Here is a 20,503-nt window from a genome sequence, read left to right as displayed (position 1 = left end):
TGTGTGATATAGTTAGATATATGAAAAGCACCTATTGCAGTGCCTGGAACATAGTAGGTGCTTAATAAATGTTTGTTGAACCTGAATATGTGATTTGCTTTCTAGAATCTGGGCCTCTTGAGATTTGGAGCCACATTGTACCACCACAGGTATAGGGCAATCAGGTACAGTTGTGCAAGTTTTATAACTCCGCATAATTCTGGGAGACACTGTTCACATAAACCAGAGAGCACATAATACCCTTGGAGTCATGCAATGCACAGCTTGCACAACCAGATGAAACTGCCCTGACAGAGTGTCCGCATAATGCAGTTGGGTCTGTTGAGTTGAATGGAAATGAACAATTATGCCCTATGGTGATAAAACTGATGGGCAATAAGTTGCTTCTATATGGAGTTCAAACCTTTATTCTGAGGTTTCAATCTTAAAAGGGCTTTTGACCTTCATTTTACAGAAGGGAATCCCAAAGTCAGAGAGCACCAGTGCCCTGTTGGTGGCCTCACAGCCCTGGGATGAGAACCCAGGTTGACAGTTAGGCTGCAGTTTGGCTGCAAATAATAGAGACTCAAAATGACCTGACTTAAGCAGTGGTTTATTCAGCCCTCAAAAGTCTAGAGGTGGGCAGCCTAGGGCTGATATGGAGATCAGCTCCCCAAACTGCCCAGAGTTTCAAATTCCATCCCTAGGGTATAACCCTCATCCTTATGGTCCAAGGTGGTATCCAGGACTACTGCATTCCAAGCATCACAGTAGAGGAACAGGGAAAAAAAGAAAGGAGAAAAGCCATTATTCAAGCACCTTTCAAGGAAAGTTACCAGACATCGGCCCTGGACACATCTTACTTATATCATTGACTAGAGCTTAGTGTCATGTATGGTTCAACCTAGCTGCCTGGAAAATATAGTCTTCAAGCTGGGTGGCCGTGTGCTTAACCAAAAAAGTAGAGTGCTTTTGTTACTGAAGAAGGGGAGACATGCGACAAGGGACAGTTTTGTCTTGCCACTGTGATGGCCTGATGTTCTGCTCTACCGAAAGCTCTGAGGAGGAGTGAGTGAGAGGAGTTGGTAGGGATTTAACCTAACCCAGGTTCCCCAAGAAAACATCACAGAAGTCTTACTTTCTAGCTTAGCATTTCCCAAAACCCCCATCTGTGAACCTGGTCCCATTCTGCCCTCCCTCCTTCCCTGGCACCTTTCATAATGTGTCCCCTCTCCCAAACCTGCTTGGGGCAGCAGTTGGGTGGCCAGCAAACAGCTTGGGGCAGCAGGTGTGATGTTGACCTGAAGGGTGTCCAAGTAACACCATCCTTTTCCTAGCTGGAGCATTGATGTCATGTGATTCCGGATGACTCATATCACATTTTCCTAGTGCCCAGGCCTTGGTGCTGGGGATCCAGAGAAGACTAAGATACACCCCAGCTGCCCTTGGAGGGGCACTCAGTTTCCTCTGGGAGAGAGATATAGCATAAATGTGCTCTGAGATAAATGAGGAGGAACATTACATAAGACCTGGCAAGATGCCTAGGGGAGTTTGGAAAGAGAATTGCCAGATCAATGTGGGGAGCACTGCGTGGGCTGGACAGGGTGCCCAAGGGAAGGGCTTTGAAAGATGACTGCAGGGGAGCAGGAAGGGTGGCATTCCAGGCAGAGGGCACAACCTGAGCAAAGGCCTGGCAGTTGGGAGTATGGGGCGTGGCTGAGGAATGTGGAGTAGCCTACAGTGGCTGGAACACAGCATACTTGAAGACGGGAACAAATCAGGAGGCTGAAGTAGGTTGGGGCTGGCTGATGAATTTGGTTGTGATTCTGTAGGTCAGTGGAGGTGCTGAGTATTTGTGAGTGTGTGGGGAGTGACATGGTCAGATGCCCATGTTGGTGAGATCTGTCTGGCTGATGGGAGGGGAAGGGAGTAGAGATGGAGAGGCCCGAAGAAGGCAATCCAGCCAGAAGCTGATCTGATGGGGCAGCTAGGGCAGGACTGCTTGAACAAGAGTGGTGCTCATGGGACAGAGATAGTTTGGAGCTCTGCAACATTGGACTCACCCCAACTCTTTCCCCTAGCAAGCCATGCCCCCTAGTTCTGCCATGCCTTTGTGCCATGCTTTGTATCCCCCTTTATCACCCCTATCCTCTCTCCTCTTCACCTGTCCAGTTCCTACCTGGTCCCTTGTACCTGGTCGCCTGGAATGCAGCTCAGGTTTCACCAAGAAATGATGGGTGAGGCAGATTAAGCTGCTCACATGTGGGTATATCTTCCCTCTTGCTGTGAGCCCCAATGGAGCAGAATAATACATACATTGTCTCAGGATGCCCAGTGCCTGGCACAGCAGGGAACATGCAAAAAAAGGGGATTAGGAGAAAGCCAGGAAGGGAAGGTTTGGCCCCACATTGTGCCATGACCGCCAGAGAGAGACAAAGTGTGCTGTTGTAACCAACAGGACCCACCACCACCAACTACTGGGCTTGGGCCGCAAGGGTGCCTTTAGATGTCGGCACTAATGCCCTATACAGTTGACTGGGGGAAGTAGCAGCTATTGGGTTTCACCATCCTGCAGTGAGATCCTGGCGACAGAGCCAAAGGCCTGGATCTTTCTGGAGAGAAAGAGAAGAGTGGGAGATGCTCAGAGTGTGTGTTGGGGTGTGTGTGGGGGGGTATGTTTGAAGAGAGAGGGGCTCTTAAAGGTTTGGGCTTTGCTTGTCCCCCCTGTGACTGGGGCATGTGTGTTGTGGCCCCTCAGCCCCTCCATACTCCCAGGCTAAGAACCCCCATATGTGACAAGAAAGCTCTGTTGAAGCCCCAGTGAATGATTTCTAGTGGGATCTGGGAGCTGCTGGTCAGCAGTGCAGAGGCAGGGTGCTCTTCATCGGGATGGGACGTTGAGGGACTAGAGGGCTGCATTTCACACAAGGGGAAGCAGACTTGGCAGATAGCTGGAAAATAAAAGTCCTCAAGGCCACCTGAAAAAAAAAATTGGGGTGGGGGGGTGTCAAATACTTTGTAAAAGGTAATTGGGTGAAGGACGTTCTGTAAAACGTTTGGTTTGGCTGATGTGGTGGAAGGGCTGGGGGCCGGGTAGGTGTCTAGGGCAGGCAGCTGTTGATTAAAATAGGAGGAGGAGAGAAATCCATGGGAATTCTGAGACGTTAAGCCTCCGGGTTTCTCTTACCCCAGGACAGTAACTATGTGCCTCTGGGCCTCAGTTTCTCCTCCTGTAAACTGAGACTAGTTTGATAAGGAGGGAAGCTCTGGCTTTCTAGCACTTGGAGAGGAAACCTGGTTCTCATATGGCGCCACATCTGGCTTCCAGGATCTGTTCCTAGAGGAAGGCAGTCAGGTGGGATGGAAAGTTTTCTGTGGCTTGGAAATCAAGAACCCTGGGCTCTCAGTCCAGCGTGTGACCTTAGGAAAGGCCCTCCCCCTCCCTGGCCCTTGGCTGCTCCCAGTGACCGGCGAGGTTTACTATTTGGTCCATCCTCTTCTAGGGAGTTGTGTCTGGTCCAGTCACAGGACAGGAACCCAGGACTCTTGGAGCCTGGACCTAGGGGGGTTATTTTACATTCCCTTGTTCTTAGACATAGCTGATTTATTTGGGAAAAGTGCTAAAATTGCTTATTTTTCTTTTTGTCACCGTGAAGAATCAGGTTAAGGGACATTTTATACATGATTAGCCACCAGTCTGAAACACTCATACTGATCCTTGGGCATGCTATTTACATATAGTGTCATCTATATATAAGCTCAGGTTTCCTGGCTGTGGTTAACAAACTGTGTGACTTGGGGCAAGTGAGTTCACGTCTCTATGCCTCAGTTTCCCCAACTGAAAATGAAAGAATTGGCCCAGAGGCTCTCTTAGCTTTGCAGCTCCGAGCTGCCAGGAATCTATGATTCTTTTAATAAATTGTGTGTGTGTTTTGCCTGTGTGGGCGCATTTTGTGCGTGTGTGCACGTCTGAACAAGCCTGCAATGGTGGTAGCCAGAATGGCTTCTCACGTAGCCCTAACTATCTATAGCAATGGTAACGGTGCAGATACTTGATATTTGGCCTCCCTGGCACCTGTTTGCGGGGTGTTAGAGCTCCTAACAGCACAGTTGAGGATCTGTCAAAGTTTCCATCGTCCTTTGGACAACTGGACTCTGGAGTGTGAGATGGAAAATTAGAGTAAGATGTTAATCTGTCAAGCTGCATGTCCCAGTTTTAATTTTACAACATTTAAAAGGAAGTAACCGGGCCAGCTGAGTGGCGCGATGGTTAAGAACTGGCTTGGAATGCCAGAGGGCCCCGGTTCGGATCCCACATATGAGGGCCAGTGACACTGCCCTCCACAGCTAAGATGCTGAACAACAGCTCAACCTGGAGCTGGGCTGCCGTGAGTTGCTGGCGACGGCGTAGGCTGCAGCCCCTGTGGCAGTGGGTTGCCATGGGCTACCGTGTGTAGTCAGCAGCCAACGTGAGCGGCCAGCAGCCAACGTGAGCGGCCAGCAGCCGCAGTGAGCGGCCGTCCAGAAGCCGGCGACTGATCTGCCTCGCCCGGGAAGAGCGCAATGATGGTGCCAACTTGGGCCAGTGAAGTGGCGTCCTCCACAACTAGACTGAAGAACAAAGGGACAGCAACTTGTCTGTTTCCCTTCCCCCGATTCCCCAGCACTGTTCCCATCCCCCCAATTCCCCAATAAAAAAATAAAATTAAATTAAATTGAAAAGGGAGTAACCACTTGAGAAGCTATGAGTAGGGAACTACAGGAAGAGATGGACTAGTGTTTACCCCAATGATTACTTCCAAGAACACATTTAACTTTTAATGTGTTTTTAAAATTAAAAAACCCCAAAAACCTCTAAATTAAAAAACAAAGAAACATGTATATACTCCTTTCTTCCTCTAGTGCAGAGCCTGATATGGGCAAGACACTCAACAAGTATTTGCGGACTAAATGAATGAATATCTTGACTTTCTCCACATGGAATTTTAGTCTGGTGAGGACCTTAGGTCAGACGTGGGGAAATGGCAGCCCGTGGGTTGGGTCTTGCCTGCAGATGTGTTTTTATTTGGTCTGAACATTGTTTTTAAAATATTTGGATCATGTGTCAATATTTTAAAATCAATAGAGTTCACATAAAGATGAGCAGATCTAATAGCATCGCTCACATGGCAGTAATTTGCTGGAGCGCTGAAAGTCCCAGATGCCACAGTCCCCACCACTCCCAAGTGTCCAACAGCTATAATTATAGGCTAAGGTCAGAGAGCATCTACAAATTCCTCCTCCTTAAAACCAGCACTAACTTTCTTGTCAGGGGATGATAAGGAGATTACCCAGGCATTAGCCACTGTCCTCCTCATGGGAGTAAATTTTCAGCTCTAACTAAGGACATGAAGACATGCTCAGAGTCCTGTATGCCAGAGCTTTCTCCCAAGCAGTCTCACCCAGAACCAACCTGTCTTTGCAGTGAAGGTGTACATATACTGTGTGCATCTAATACAGAGCCCATGACTTTCCTGATGGAGCCAGACTGATGCTTTCCTTGGAACTAACTATAAGAAAACACGTGCCCAGCAAATTGACTCTGTGCACATTTTAAGATTAGGAGGCTGAGACTTAAATTCCTTAAAGGTTAGCTGGCTCCAGTTGCCCGCAGGCACCATGGAGGTATATAACCTTTACAGGCAATGCGGAGGCTAATTGTAGACTATTCTTTGCTATTCAGTAAAGTAGACCCCCCCCCCTTAGGATCTTGATTAATCTTAAAAGCTTAAGCAGTACATTGTTTTCTACACATGCTGTAATTAAGACTTTTCTCTCATTTTATGCTACTTCCCCCGCTTACCTTCCATCTCCCTGTTACTCCAAATTAGAGCTTTTTTGTGGGGTTCTGGCCCTACCTGATAGCACACTGCCTGGACACATAATACTCATTCGATGGGTGCCTTTTGGATGATAAGGGATCAAGAAATGAAGATACACTTCTACTCATACACGTTCATCTAATACTCTCCTGGTTAGAGCAGAGAACAAAATGGTTGTGGGAACTCTTTCCTTGTCTATTGGATACCTGGGTTTGAGAGTTGGTTTTAGGTTCTAATAGTCATGAGAGGTCCAAGGCAGTATTTTCTTACCCATTGAACTCCTCCAACTAATTCACATAATACGGCACATCACGTTGTAAAACAGGACATCATTTTAAATGTGGCCAGCTCTAGCTTGGCCCATCTCAGCATCACTGTGGGCCACTGGCAAACAAAGCATCTTCTGTCCTTAGCAGTCCATGCCCATTTAGTTTAGTTATTGCATTAGCCATTTTTATAGCTTTTTTTCCTAGATAACATATGCCATTTTTAATAACAGCTTTTTTGAGATACAATTTACATACCATAAAATTCACCCTTTTGAAGTGTATAACTCAATGTTTTTTTTAATATATTCACAGCGTTATACAACCATCACTGCAATCAATTTTAGAACATTTTCATCACCTCAAAAAAGAAACCCATACCCCTTATCTCTCATTCCCAATTTGCCCTCAACCTCCTCAGTTCTAGGCAACCACTAATCTACTTTCTGTCTCTATAGATTTGACTATTCTAGACATTTCAGATAAATGGAATCAGACACTGTTGTCCTTTGTGACTGGCGTCTTTCCCTTAGCATGATGTTTTCCAGGTTTTATCTATGTTGTAGCATGTATCAGTACTTGATTCTTTTTATTGCCAAATAGTATGCTGTATGTTTATGTATGTATCCATTCATCATTTGATAGACATTTGAGTTGTTTTCACTTTTTGGCTATTATGAATAATGCTGTTATGAACTGCAAAATTTTTATGGGGACATATGTTTTCATTTCTCTTGGGTATATCCTCAAGGAGTAGAATTGCTTCATCCTATGATAATGCCATGTTTAAGCTTTTGAGAAACTGCTAGCGTGTTTTTCCAAAGAGGCTGCATTATTTAACATTCCCACCAGCACTGAGTGAATGTTCCAATTTCTCCACATTCTCACCAACTTGTTATTATCTGTGTTTTTTATTATAGCTATCCCAGTGAGTGTGAAATAGTGCTTATTCTGTGTTTGATTTTCATTTCCCTGATGACTAATGATGTTGAGCATCTTTTATGTGTGTATTAACCATTTTTATGTCTTCTTTGGAGAAATATCTATTCAGATTATTTTTAAATTGGGTTATATTATCTTATATTTTGAATTGTAAGAGATCTTCATATATTCTGGATACCAGACCCTTATCAGATATATGATTTGCAAAAATTTTCTCCCAATCTTTGGGTTATCTATTAACTTTCTTGACAGTGTCCTTTGAAGCACAAACATTTTTAATTTTGATGAAGTCTAATTTATCTATTTTTTTCTTTTGTTGCTTATTGTTTTAGTAGCATATGTAAGCAACTATTGCTTAATGCAGGGTCACAGAGATTGAGCCCTATATTTTCTTCTAAAAGTTTTATAGTCGTAGCTCTTACATTTAGGTCTTCGATCCATTTTGAGTAAATTTTTGTATACATGTCATTTTTGAAAACTAGTTAAAATGAGAAATAATTAGGAGTTTAAAAAATATGCAGCTGTCTTTGGCTTTAATTGAAAATCATGTTATGTTTCATTAAACATATCATTTAATGGAAAAAAATTTAACTCCTAATGAGGTTGATAGTCTCAATATTTACTTAAAAATTCAACAAGCTAACAATTGTTAGAAAAGGCCTTTGACATTTTTGTTTTTAAAAAACCAACTGCTCGTAGTAAAGATTTAAAGAAATAAAACCATTATTTTAACATGCTATTTAAGTAATATTTTTAAATACATTAAAAATATCTTTATTCCCCTCTTGTAATGATATGGGCTTCAGTTTTACACAGTGATTCTCAGTCAGGGGTGATTCTGCTTCCCAGGGGACACCTGGCAATGTTTGGAGACATTTTGGTTTGTCACAATGTGGGGGGTTAGGATGGTACCAGCATCCATTAGACAGAGGACAGAGATGCTGCTCAACAGTCTATGCTGCACAGAACAGCCCCCACCACGAGGAGTCATCCAGCCCCAAACATCAATTGTGCCAAGGTTGAAAACCCTACTTTAACTAAATCAGTGGCTTCTATCAAATACTATATTCAAGCAGGGATGTGAGTTTGCAAACACTTTTTCTCTCAGTTACAACCTCACGGGTTTCTCCCATCACAATACTGAGCCTCTTAGAGGCCAGAATGTACCCCAGCACCTTACTGCCATCAAAACCCTTTATGGTGACAAAAATCTATCGGGCGTCCTCTTTGGGGGTCATTGGGAAAACACTTGCTTTCAGTGCTTAGCTCATTTTATATTTGTATGTTTTCGTGTTTTGAATTTTGAGATATATTTGGATAATTCATCCCCTGTTCAACATACATAGTTGGGTAACCAAACTCCTGTTAAAGTGTATTTTATTGGATTATAGGGCAACAGTGATAATAAATAATGATTTGTGAGTGTTTGGCACTCTTCTTCCTTCACTATCTGATTTAATTTTCTCAGTAATTCTGAGAGAGTGACTAGTAGTCATGTTTTACAGCCCTAGAAACTGAGACACAATGAGATTAGGCGACTGGCCCAGGATTGTATAGCTGGAGTCATCACTACTCCAAGTCAGGGCTTAAGCCTGATGGGGGTCAACAGTGAAGTGCAGGTATGTCATAAAGCATTGACTCATTATGGGTAGTCACAGAGGGACAGTTAGGTTGTCCTCCCACTCAACTGAGTCACAGCAAGTGCTCTGCCATGGGAGAGAAAGAGTGGACACACACAGCTAGCCACAGGGAAAGCCAATCTCACCTTGGACATGCCCAAAGATGTGTGGCTCACCTGTGACATCACCTGTTCGGCATAGCATAGCGGACAGTGTCTGAGGACTGCTGCTTAAGGGAAATGGGGATGTCTGTGGCATCACTTACGTTCTTGATGCTCACCCCCAAGTCAGTCAAGGCTTGATTTTCTCCCCACTGGCCATCCTCTCATAACATGTTCCAACTCCCAAATGTGTCTCCTGACTTGTGACCTAAGTCCACGTGCACGTACACCAGCACCACTCCCCGAGTGTCTTGTACGTATCGTGCCCTGGGCTAGGCCAACTCACCTTCAGCTCTCCCCGAGTCGGGGTCACACTGCAGTCTCCTGATCTCACAGGCACTGCTCTTACTGGAACAGTACTGTGGTGTTAAACAATGGTACACGTGTCTCGGAAAAAAATCAGGCTGCAGTTAACCAGTAGTATTTCTCTCCCAGGCCTTCTCCTTCTATGTGCACATAGCTAGCTTCATATATTTGATATCATTCCCCGCTCAGAGGGGCTTTCAGGAAGGGATGTGGAGTGTGTGTTTAAAGGTATGCATTTTGATGGTATGAAGACCAGAGGTGGAATGGCTCTCCAGATTAGCTAATTTGGGGGTGCGGCAGGAAGTGGGGTAAGATTCTGCTCACACCTGCCTTCCAGGTGTCCTCCACTATTACTTTGGATGAAATAGAGTGGGAAGAGAGCAATGAATAGAAACGAAGATTGCCCTCCTCCTCCACATCTGAAGAAGGTTTCGTTTTAGATCTATCCTGAAACTGCTTGGGCAAATCTTTCCTTGCACTGGGCCTCAGTTTACCCTTGAAGGAAACGTGCATGCACTAGACAATCTCTAAGCATCCCTGCAACTGTAGACTTTGACCTTCTAAGGTATTGGGGGCTGAGTTACGGGGAAGCCCACGTGATTCGAGTTCACCCTAATTAGGAATCTGCCTTAGTAGGAAGCCCACACCTAGAAGAAGTTTGCCCATGTTTGAAGAAGAAAACACAATGATTGGTTGATGCTATCTTTCTTCAGAGACCCATCTCCAGGGGCGACGTTCAAAATATTTAACAGCCAGCATGGCGCGGCACGGACCATTAGGAGGGTAGAAGGCAGCCTGTAGAGCCTTCCGGGGCTGCAGCCTGGAAGCGTGCCTCTCCTACCTCTCCCACCTCTCCATTCTGCCAAGCTTTCCCCGCTTGTTTTTTAGGCCTGCCTCTTCCTGTCTGACTCTGCATCCAGGGCCCTAACTCAAACCCCTTGGCCTTCTTCTCTCCCTGATCACTTTATACACAATGGCTATAAATATCCTCCCGCATGCAAACACTGACTTAATCATATTTGTCACTCAACAGATGCTTTTGGAGTGTCCCTCTGCGCTCAGCCCCGTCTGGGCTGCCCCCTCACATCCTCGCCTTCAAAAAAACGTTAGAGGCTGTTAAATTCAGGGAGATTAAGAGACCTGAGTCCTAGCCTGGCTCTGCCCCTCATCTGCTGAGTGACCTTGAACAGGTCCCTGCCCCTCCCAGGTGTCAGATTCCTTACATGTAAAGGAGTGACTTGGGTTGATTCAATGAGCTCTGAAGTCCCCATTGTTCAACGATGAGTTTCTGGAGAAATGCATGTGTTCAGCAGCTGACCACTCTCTCTCTCTCTCTCTCTCTCTCTCTCTCTCTCTCTCTCTCTCTCTCTCATTCACTCTCTCTCTCTTTTCTGGTCCCACAACCTCCACTATAGAATGCACTGCTGCCTGCAGGCCTGAGGCAGAAGGATCAGACCACCAAGGCGCCCACGGGCCCCTTTAAAAGGGAAGAGCTCTTGGATCACTTGGAAAAGCAAGCAAAGGAGTTTAAGGACCGAGAAGACCTGGTTCCCTACACAGGGGAAAAGCGAGGTACCGAATCGTGTTGCTCTTATGAATACGTCACTCCCCATGCATCGCTGAGCTCCAGCTGTATGCCAGGCCCTGTGTTGGTTTTGATGTGACTGCGCCTTCTTGCCCTCATTTCTGCTGGGCCAAAAAACACAAACCCAACTCCAGAAGCATTGTAGGTTGAGGGAAGTTTTTGGTAAGCCAGACCAGCAAAATTCCCCCCCTAAGTCCCCTTTAACTAGGGTGTCTTGCTTATTTTTTATACAAACCTAGATACTTTTGAAAGTGAGAGAAGTAACTATTAATCATGCTATCAGGACATGAGACCTGAACAAGGCCCGTCCTATGCAAACCAGGAAAAACAAATACCCTGTGTCTACCCTAACTATCCCTGCTCTTTCCCCAAAGTTCCTCTCTCTGGCAATTGTGTTATCCCTTCTTTCATCCGTCTCTCCAAGACTCTGCCTCAGCCTAAGGCAAGCCATTTAGAAGTGTCTGGGGAACAGAGAGGCACCCCCTGACTATCCAACCCTTCCAAGACTTCCTATTGCAACTCTAAACCATTCTACCACCCTCTTCTATCATGCTTACCCTTGCTTAATGCACTGCTACCCCACAGGCCTCCTTCTGTTCTTCAAGCATTCTGAGCTCTTTTCTACCTCAGGACCTTTGCACGGACTCCCTCTGCCTGGAATGCTGGTCCTGCTGTCTGCCTGTGTTCCTCCCCTGTAAGTGGCATATGGTTAGAAACAGCCTAGAGCAATACATTCTAAAACCTGCTGTGCCTCCATTTCCTCGTTTATAAAATGGTGATGAAATGGGGGTGATGAAAATAATATCGCCAGCCTCATGAGGTTGTTACAAGGATTGAGTTAAGATATATATAAAGCAGTGAGAGCAGCACTTGGCCCATAGTGAATGCTGTGCAAGTATTAGCTATTATTATCCTTTCGGTCTCAACTGCACTGTCTCTTCTTTCAGAGAAGCCTTTCCTGGCTCCTTGGTTTAGGACGTGCAGTCCCTTCAGCTCCCCGCTTGGTTACTCTCCATCTCAGGAGCCTGTGCATGTCCCTCATAACAATTCCCATTTTATCTTTATCTATTTATTTATCATTTGTCTCTCTCACTGGCCCATAAAAGCCATGAGGGCAGGGATTCAGGCTTCTTTTGTTTACACAGTACCCGGTATAGGGCCTGGTATACAGTGGGGCTCAGTAGAGATTTGGTGAATGAATGAATGGCTTCAAATTAAATAAATGTATAATGAATCTTGTGGGCTATATCCTTAGACTATAATTCCCATGAGTACAAGGACCACATCTGTCTGGTTCATCATTATATCCTAAGTATATCCATAGTAAACCCTAGCACATAGTAGGCACCCAATAAATATTTGTGGAATGAAAGCATTAATTCTGATTAATTAATTGTGTGACTAATTGTTTATTTTCAGTCTCTTCCATTCTCCCCACCCCCAAGAGTGTAAGCCTGATGAGCCAGGGGTCTGTGTCCGTGGCTTTTATCTCTGTATCCCTGTTGTATTATTAGCACAATGCACTGCACGGAGCTCCTTGATAAATAATAAAATGACAGAGCATACATGATTAGACATAATGGGGAGGACGTTGAGCCACCTCAAACCCTGGCGTTGGAGCTCAGACCAGATTTTCCTGAGAACTTAGAAGGTCAGGGAAGCCCAGGGCAATTGGATTACAGAACTTTGGAAAGACTGTGTAGTCCGAGACGTCTTAGAGGGGGTGGCAGGGCAAGTGGGTAGGAATGATGGGGGCCTTGACCATAAGGGCTGGGTGTGCCCAGCTGAGAGTGTGGGCATGAGATGTTTTCAAGCAAGGCACTTGTGCCATAAGGAGTGGTTTCTGTACAGCAGATAAAGAGAACAGAATCTCTGGGTTTCATGGGGCCCTGAAACTCCCATTGTCCCACCTGCACATGTGAAAAGTAGGGAAACCGAGGCTGTGAGAGAGTCAGCAGCAGACCTAGGTGGACAGCTGGTGAGTCATTGCTGGCATCCACATCCTCAGGCACGCCCCCTCTCCCAGGGCAGTAGCTGGAGGTGCGGTGGGGTGGAGAAGGGAATCTGAGTGGTACACAACCAACCCTGCCCCTCCAGGGAGTGCCAGTCCGGAGCCAGGAACAGTGCTCCAGACTCCCAGAGCCTGGCTGCCTTCATGAAAAACCAGGCTGACCCAGTGAGGTAGCTAGAATTTATTCTATTGCCATGTAATGACAATCCTAAAAAGTTCTTCACCATCATCATCATCATCACCACCACCAGTATCTTAGCCATAAAGTGTTTACATGATGATTGCTGGAGTCCTTGTAGGTTGAATAAGTCAGGGTCTCAGCAGAGAGCTTGGGGAAGGAGACCTTTTGGCTTTAACAGGCAGCCTCAGGGCCATTCAGTCCAGCCCTTACTGAACATTCACCCAACACTGGGCTTAGAACTAGCCCAGGCTGAGCGGAAATAGCACTGTAGCTACCACAAGACCTAACAGAATGTGATAGGAGCCACACACTGGTGCAACGTCCTGTGGCATTTGGACTTCATTTACTCTCATTCCAGTGAGGGGATCAGAATAAAGCTCTTTGCAGGATATTGTCATTAGAATTAGGTTTGGCTGCATGTGCTAGGGAAAAGGGTAAAATAAAAAAAGAGAGACTTAATCAAGATGGAGGTTTCACTTAGAAGAGCTGCAGGGTTAGGCAGTCCAGGCTGGTAAGGCATCTTGCCTGGCATTAGGAATCAAGACCCTTTCCCATTTTTTAATCTTCCATCACTGAAATATGTCCTTGTCCTCATGGTCCGTCAGGCTGCTGAAGCTCCAGCCATCACATCCACATTCCAATTAGTAAGATGAAGGAAAGGAAGAAGTCCAAATCCCTCTTGTGGTGTCTTAGAGTCACTGGAGGTATCTGCTGCAGGGATACAATAAACCATAGGTCTTAAACATTTACTGAATATCCATCCTAGTCATTGCATCTGTGATTTTCACAGTTTATTTATTTATTTATTTTTAGCCACTTTATTTCTTTGTATGTTTTTCCCTTTTCCAGATCCACCCCTGGTAAAGGTTATGATACATTTCCCCCCAGGTGATTTTGTTGTGTATTCTGCTTATATAGGTAATCTGTGCTATAAACAATTTAAACAATAAAACAAAGTAATTTGAAGTAATTCCCTCCACTGAGAGATAGGCACGACTCCATTTTAGTGACTATCTGCCTGGACATTTCTCTCTGCATTTCCCACTGCTCCCCACCTCTACCATCACCACCCTGGTCCAAGTCACCATCATCTCTCACCTGGACTAATGCAGGAGCCTCCTAACCATCTCCCAGCTTCCATCCTTGCCCTGTCCCCCACTCCCCCCGCCTTGGGGCTATTCTCAATCAGTAGCCAAAGTGAGCAGGGTTTTTTCTTTAATTGAGATAAAATTCGCATAACATAAAACTAACCATTTTAAAGTGAACAGTTGAGTGACGTTTAGTACACCCACAGTGTTGTGCAATCATCATCTCTATCTAGATCCAAAACATTTTCATCACTCCAAAACGAAACGCTGTACCCAATAAGCAGTTACTCCTATTCCGCCCTGCCCCCAGCCCCTGACAATCACCAGTCTGTTTCCATGGATTTACCTGTTCTGTGTATTTCCTATCATATAATGTGTGACTTTGTGTGTCTGGCTTCTTTCACTTAGCATATTGTTTTTGAGACTCATTCATTCCCTTTTATGACTGAATAATATTCTATAATTTTTTTATTCATCACTGATGAACTTTTTGGTTGTTTCCACTTTTTGGCTACCGTGATTAGTGCTGCTATAAACATTCATGTGCAAGTATTTGTTTGAGTGCCTATTTTCAGTTCTTTTGGGCATTTGCCTACGAGTGGAATTGCTGCATCATAAGGTAATACTATATTTAATTTTTTAAAGAACTAAAATACTTCATCATTTTACATTCCCACCAGCAATATACAAGGGTTCCAATTTCTCCAACACTTGTTATTTTCTATTTTGATTTTTGGTTTCTATTGTCATCCTTGTGGGTACAAAGTGATATCTCATTATGGCTTTGATTTGTATTGCCCTAATAACCAATTATGGTGAGCATCTTTCCATGTGCTGTTGGCCATATGTATATACTCTTTGGAGAAATATTATAAATCCTTTGCCCATTTTATAGTTGGCTTTTGTTGTTGAGTTGTAAAATTTCTTTATATATTCTAGATACTAGATCCTATCAGATATATGATTTGTGAATATTTTCTCCCATTCTATATGTTGTCTTTTCATTTTCTTGATAATGTTCTTTGATGAACAAAAGTTTTAAATTTTGATGAAATTTAATGATCTATTTTTTCTTTTGTTGCTTGTTCTTTTGTTGTCATAACTAAGACTACATTGTTAAATCTAAGGTCATGAAGATTTATGCCTATGTTTTCATCTAAGAGTTTTATAGTTTTAGCTATTGTGCTTAAGTCACTGATCCGTTTTCAGTTCATTTTTCTAAATGGTATAAGGTAAGAGTCCAAGCTCATCCTTTTACATGTGAATATCCAGTTGTCCCAGCACCACTTCTTGAAGAAACTATTCTTTCATCATTGCATGGACTTGACATCCTTGTCAAAAATAAACTTGCCATAGATGTGTGGGTTTGTTTCTGGACTCTCAGTTCTATCACATTATTTATACGTATATCTATCCTTATATCAATGCCACACTGTTTAACTTTGTAGTAAGTTTTGAAGTCAGGACATCTGAATCCTCCAACTTTGTTCTTTATCAAAATTGTTTTGGCTATTCGGGGCCCCTTGCAATTTCTTATGAGATTGAAAACTGGCTTTTCCATCTCTGCAAAAAAAAAAGAAAGAAAGAAATGGTCATTGGAATTTTGGTAAGGATTGCATTGTATGTATAGATTGCTTTGGGCATTACTGCCATTTTAATCTTGTCTTCTAATGCTTGAACTTGGGATGTTTTTCTGTTTATTTAGGTCTTCTTTAATTTTTTTTCACTAATGTTTTGTAGTTTTCTATGCACAAGTCTTTCACTTCTTGGTTAAATTTATTCCTATGTATCTTATTCTTTTTGAAGCTATCATAAATGAACTGATTTTCCTAGTTTCCCTTTCAGATTGTTCATTGCTGGTATACAGAAATACCATATATTTTTTGTATGGTGATCTTGTATAACTTTGCTGAATTCACTTCTTAGTTTTTTCTGGATTCTTTTGGGTTTTCTACATACTTGTATAAGATTATGTCACCTGTGAACAGAGATCAGTCTACTTCTTCCTTCCCAGTCTGGATGCCATGTATTTCTTCTTCTTGTCCATTTACTCAGACTAGAACTTTCAGTACAATGTTGAATGCAGCAGGGAAAGCAAGCATCCTTGTCTTCTTGCTGATCTTAGGGGCTCCTCTCCTCCTCATTCTCCTCAGCTCAGAGGCCGTCATCTCAGCGAGGCTTTCCCTGACCACCCTGCCCCAAAGAGCAGTGCCCACCTCACCCACACCCCAGCCTGGAACTTCCTAGTCTTTTGTTCTGCTTTATTTTTCTCCACAATGCTTAATACCATCTGATATTTTTACATGCTTATTAACTGTCTCCTTTCACTACATTGTTCACTGTTATTCTGGCCCCTAGAAAGGTGCCTAGCACATAGGAAGCACTCAATAAATATCTATTATATATATATCTGTAATTTTTCATATCATGGACTTAAATTGTTCATGCTCTTTTGTAAACTTGCTTTTGCCACAACATTTTGTCTTGGGCATTTTCCTTCTTAGTAAGTGGAGATCTCCATCATCCTTTATAATAACTGCTAGAACGCCATTGTATGGATGCCCAGAATTTCTTTAGCAATCCCTGTTGGTGGACACTGCAGTGACCATCCTTGTATGTGCCTTTTTGCTCCCTCATTCAGTTATGAGTCTGACACTTTGAAAATATCACGTCCTATGAGGCAAGGAGACCTTTTTTGCTCCTTATTCCTCTTTTAATAACCTGAATGTGTTTTATTTATTTTGTTTAGAGGTGTTTTTAAATTTTTCTCCCCTATCAGAACCCTTGGTTAGGGTGTCTCAGATCCTGGCATTCTATTATTTTTTTTCTTTTGTATCTTTTTCCTACTTATAGGTGCTTAGATTAATGACCAATGTTTTCAGTAGCAAGCAGTCTAGTTTGACCGAGTTATAAAGGTATTCTTTTCAAATGTGAAACGTGCTTTGTTGGAGACCTTCGATTCCTGTCCTTTGGGGAAGTTTGGCACTGGGTCCCCAGAGGGAAGAACTTCAGGGGACTCTCAGCATCAAGAGGTCACAGGGCTCTGGGACAGTCAGGCGGGGCCATCACCAGAGGCTGCCCCAGTGCCACTGCACTCCCTGTAACAAGCACTGTGTGTTTGCAGGAAAGGTCTGGGTCCCCAAGCAGAAGCCAATGGATCCTGTGCTGGAAAGTGTGACACTGGAGCCGGAGCTGGAGGAGGCCTTGGCAAATGCCTCAGATGCAGAACTCTGTGATATTGCAGGTAAGGGGCGTTCCAGAAGCCCCCTCATGTCCTCCAGAAGGCGTTGACCTGTGTCTGAATGGAGCCTTGGGTGGTTTATTTCAACACGAACACCCTCTCTGTTTATAACAAGGACTAGAGGAAACCAAGAACAGTAAAATAGAAGTCCATTATCAAAACCAAAACGAGGAAAATAGAGATAAAACCATTCAAACCCATCACACCACGGAGCCATCTTTTGTTGCCATGAGACCCCATCCCAGAGGGATGTGGAAGCATCCCGGGGTGCCAGCATGGTCCCTGCACCAGCCACTGCATGAAATCCTGCCCATGCCATCTGGGAAGAGAGAATGGGGCGGGGAGAAGACAGAGGACTGTGGGCGTCTCAGGTTTGGGAGGTTCACAAAGGCTGGAGCAAATTCATCTGATTTTACAACTTTGCACAGCTCAGAGAACCCCCCTAGCTCATATTTATACAATACTGTCCATCTTCATGTGTATTTCCATATGATCTTTACAAACAGTGCCTAAGACTCCAGAAAGTGGCTTGATCGTCAGAGTCCTTCACCACCTGCCCTTGTCTCCACATTAACGTCTAGTCCCTGCCCCACACACCTTCGTGCCATGCCCACCAAGAGTCAGGCTGTGGCTACAGTGAACGCCCTGCATGTCCCACATTGTGCTGTGTACCCTGGCCAGAGGGGGTGGTGGTCTGTTTCTTCTGCAGACTGGGGGACTATGAACCATCACCCAGATGATGACAGGAAGGTGGACAGGATGGGGAGAAACTCAAGGTAAGTGGGAGGGGAAAAGAAAAACGGGGTCAACTGTGACTCTCTGGCTGTGACAGTGAGGTCAGAGGAGGAGTCAAAGAAGGTTCCAGATTTCCAGCTTCAAAAACTAAGTGGATGTTGGTGCAATGAATGAAGATGGGTCTATTAGTCTCCCAGGGCTGCCATAACAAAGTATCATAGACTGGATGGCTTAAACAACAGAAATTTATTTTCTCACGGTTCTGGATGTTAGAAGCCCAAGATCAAGGTATGGGCAGGTTTGTTTTCTTCTGAGCCTTCTCTCTCCTTGGCTTGCAGGTGACCACATCTCACTGTGTCCCTCTGTGCACATGTCCCCTGGTGTCCCTTTGTGTGTCCTAATATATTCATATGAAGACACCAGACAGATTAGATTAAGGCCCACCCCAAAAACCCTCATTGTAACTTAATCGCCTCTTTAAAGACCTTATCTCCAAGTATAGTTACAAATTCTAGGGATTAGGACTTTAACATATGACTTTTGGAGGGACACAATTCAGCTCATAACACTGGGGGAGAAGCAGGTTCAGGGGTAATACTGAGTTCACTTTAGGACCTTTGGAGTTGGAAGTGCCTGTGGGCCACCCAGGTGCAGACCTTTGTACATGAAAGTGTTGAGTTCTGCAAGGGATCCACCTGGAGCTCAGTGGCATCATTAGCATAGAGATGTGGGCATCATTAGCTTTGTCAAGCTCCAGGCAGAGGGCATGACAGGAATTGGGGTCTGGGGCTCTGCAAGTAAGTGTGTGGGCCAGGGTAGAAGCCTTTGAGAGATAAGTGGAAATAGGGCAAAGCTAGGCACAATGGGGACCAGTTAGCCACAAGTGGACTGAGAACCAAAGGCCAAATCAAAATGGGCAGAACCTAATGCAAGAGCTGGAGAGACCGAATGAGGGTTCGGGGCTGACCTGAGACTGAGAGGTATGTGAGGTCAGAGGCCAGGTGAGGCCACCAGTACTAGGGGACTTGGCCAGCTGCAGCTATCTTCCTGCCTCATCACATCCTCAGCCTTCTTGTGGGTGTTGTGCATGAGTCCTGATGGCATTCGTTGTGGGGGGTGGGGAGCAGGAAAGGGATTGGCTGTCAGCTGTAGTGGGACCATGGGGGGAGGGGCAGCAAGAAGACTCAAGTCTGCAGGAGGGGTGACCCTGGCTGGTGGTGGCCAAAGCCAGGTTGCAGGGACCCCAGGAATGAATGGGAAGAGCCACTGTGTAGACTCTGAGTCCAAACAACCCTTTCCTCAGGAGGAAGAATATGTGGGGAAGAACAAAGGGCAGTGACTTAAAGAGTGAGTGTCAGGGCTGTGAGAGAAAGATTTTCATTTTTCACTATGAAGTAAAACAGCAGTGAGTATCTCACCCAGATGAAAATGGAACACTCAACTCAGGGAACTTCACTGGTTTGCTTTGCATTTCAAGATTTGTTTTGTCAAAAGCCACACAGGTCATATTAGATCCCACATTATGCTCGTGTATTTTGACTAAACCATTTCCCTGCAAGGGGGTCCCCTTGACTTCCGATTAATCTGTACAGCAGGGAGATGGGTAGGCGACACCGTTGTGTAGCATCTCCACACTGACTCACCCTGGAGCTGTTTTTATCCTGATCCTTCTCCTCTGATCACCCCCCCATGACATCACGCCCTTCATTAGTCTGCTCAGAGGGATTATCAAATGACTCCACTGTCAGAACCGCCAGTTCCTGTGCCAAAATAGAACTGCAATATTGGGCTAACTTTCTGTGTTCATTTCTTGAAATTATTTATCTTTATTTTTGTTGGCATGGCTAATTTTTACTATCTGTTCACGATACCATACCCTTCCAACACCCAGAAAGGAGAGGCAGAGCTGTAAGTCGACGAGGACGATGCTAACGGCTAACCTTGGGCACCTATCATTGTTTATTGGCCATTTGAAAGGTGGCAGTGTCTCTGAGGGAGGAGGGACTGAACATTTGTTGACCACCAATGATGTTTCAGGTGCTATGGGAGTTGATTCCAATCCCTTGCGTTTTATTGATTGACAACAACAATCCTACAAAGTAAGTTTTATTGTCCCTATTTTATGATGGCGAAAGTAGGCACAGCGAGGTTAAATGCCTTGCCCATGGGGTTTGAACCCAGGTAGCTTCATTCTAGGGCCCACTCACAGCAAGCATCACCATGCAGCTCAACCTGGATAGCCATCCAGTGTGGGGATGGGGCACCATGGACATAGCCAGTGGGTGTGAGGGGGTGCCAAGTCTCATGGAGTCAGCTGGGGGAGGATGGGGCCGTAGTAGGAAAGGCCCTGAATGCCACACTAGGGGAGTGATGGTAGAGGTGGATGAAAGCAGGGGTGTGGGCAGAGAAGTGATGGTGTTCAGAGGATGGGGGCATGTAAGAGGCAGGCCCCAGGCAAGGTCAAGGGCCAAGGTGGAGCTGTGGGTCTACACGTGAGGTGTGTCTCCAAGAGACCAGCTCTTCTTAGT

The 20,503-nt window shown here is 44.8% G+C and overlaps 1 protein-coding gene across 2 annotated transcripts in view; it reads left to right on the top strand.

Moving 5' to 3' along the window:
* Nucleotides 1-20,503, top strand: part of TMOD1 (tropomodulin 1) — an 80,381-nt gene that overhangs the window by 28,409 nt on the left and 31,469 nt on the right. For both annotated transcript variants that reach the window (XM_019649488.1, XM_019649487.1), the window contains exons 3-4: nt 10,550-10,706; nt 17,124-17,243. In XM_019649488.1, the coding sequence (XP_019505033.1) occupies nt 10,550-10,706; nt 17,124-17,243 (277 nt within the window). The remainder of the gene's footprint in view (nt 1-10,549; nt 10,707-17,123; nt 17,244-20,503) is intronic.

This window comes from Hipposideros armiger, unplaced genomic scaffold (assembly GCF_001890085.2).
Source record: "Hipposideros armiger isolate ML-2016 unplaced genomic scaffold, ASM189008v1 scaffold_133, whole genome shotgun sequence".
NCBI lineage: Eukaryota > Metazoa > Chordata > Mammalia > Chiroptera > Hipposideridae > Hipposideros > Hipposideros armiger.
The sequence above is the reverse complement of the archived record's forward strand: the minus strand, read 5'-3'. Positions and strand labels throughout refer to the sequence as shown.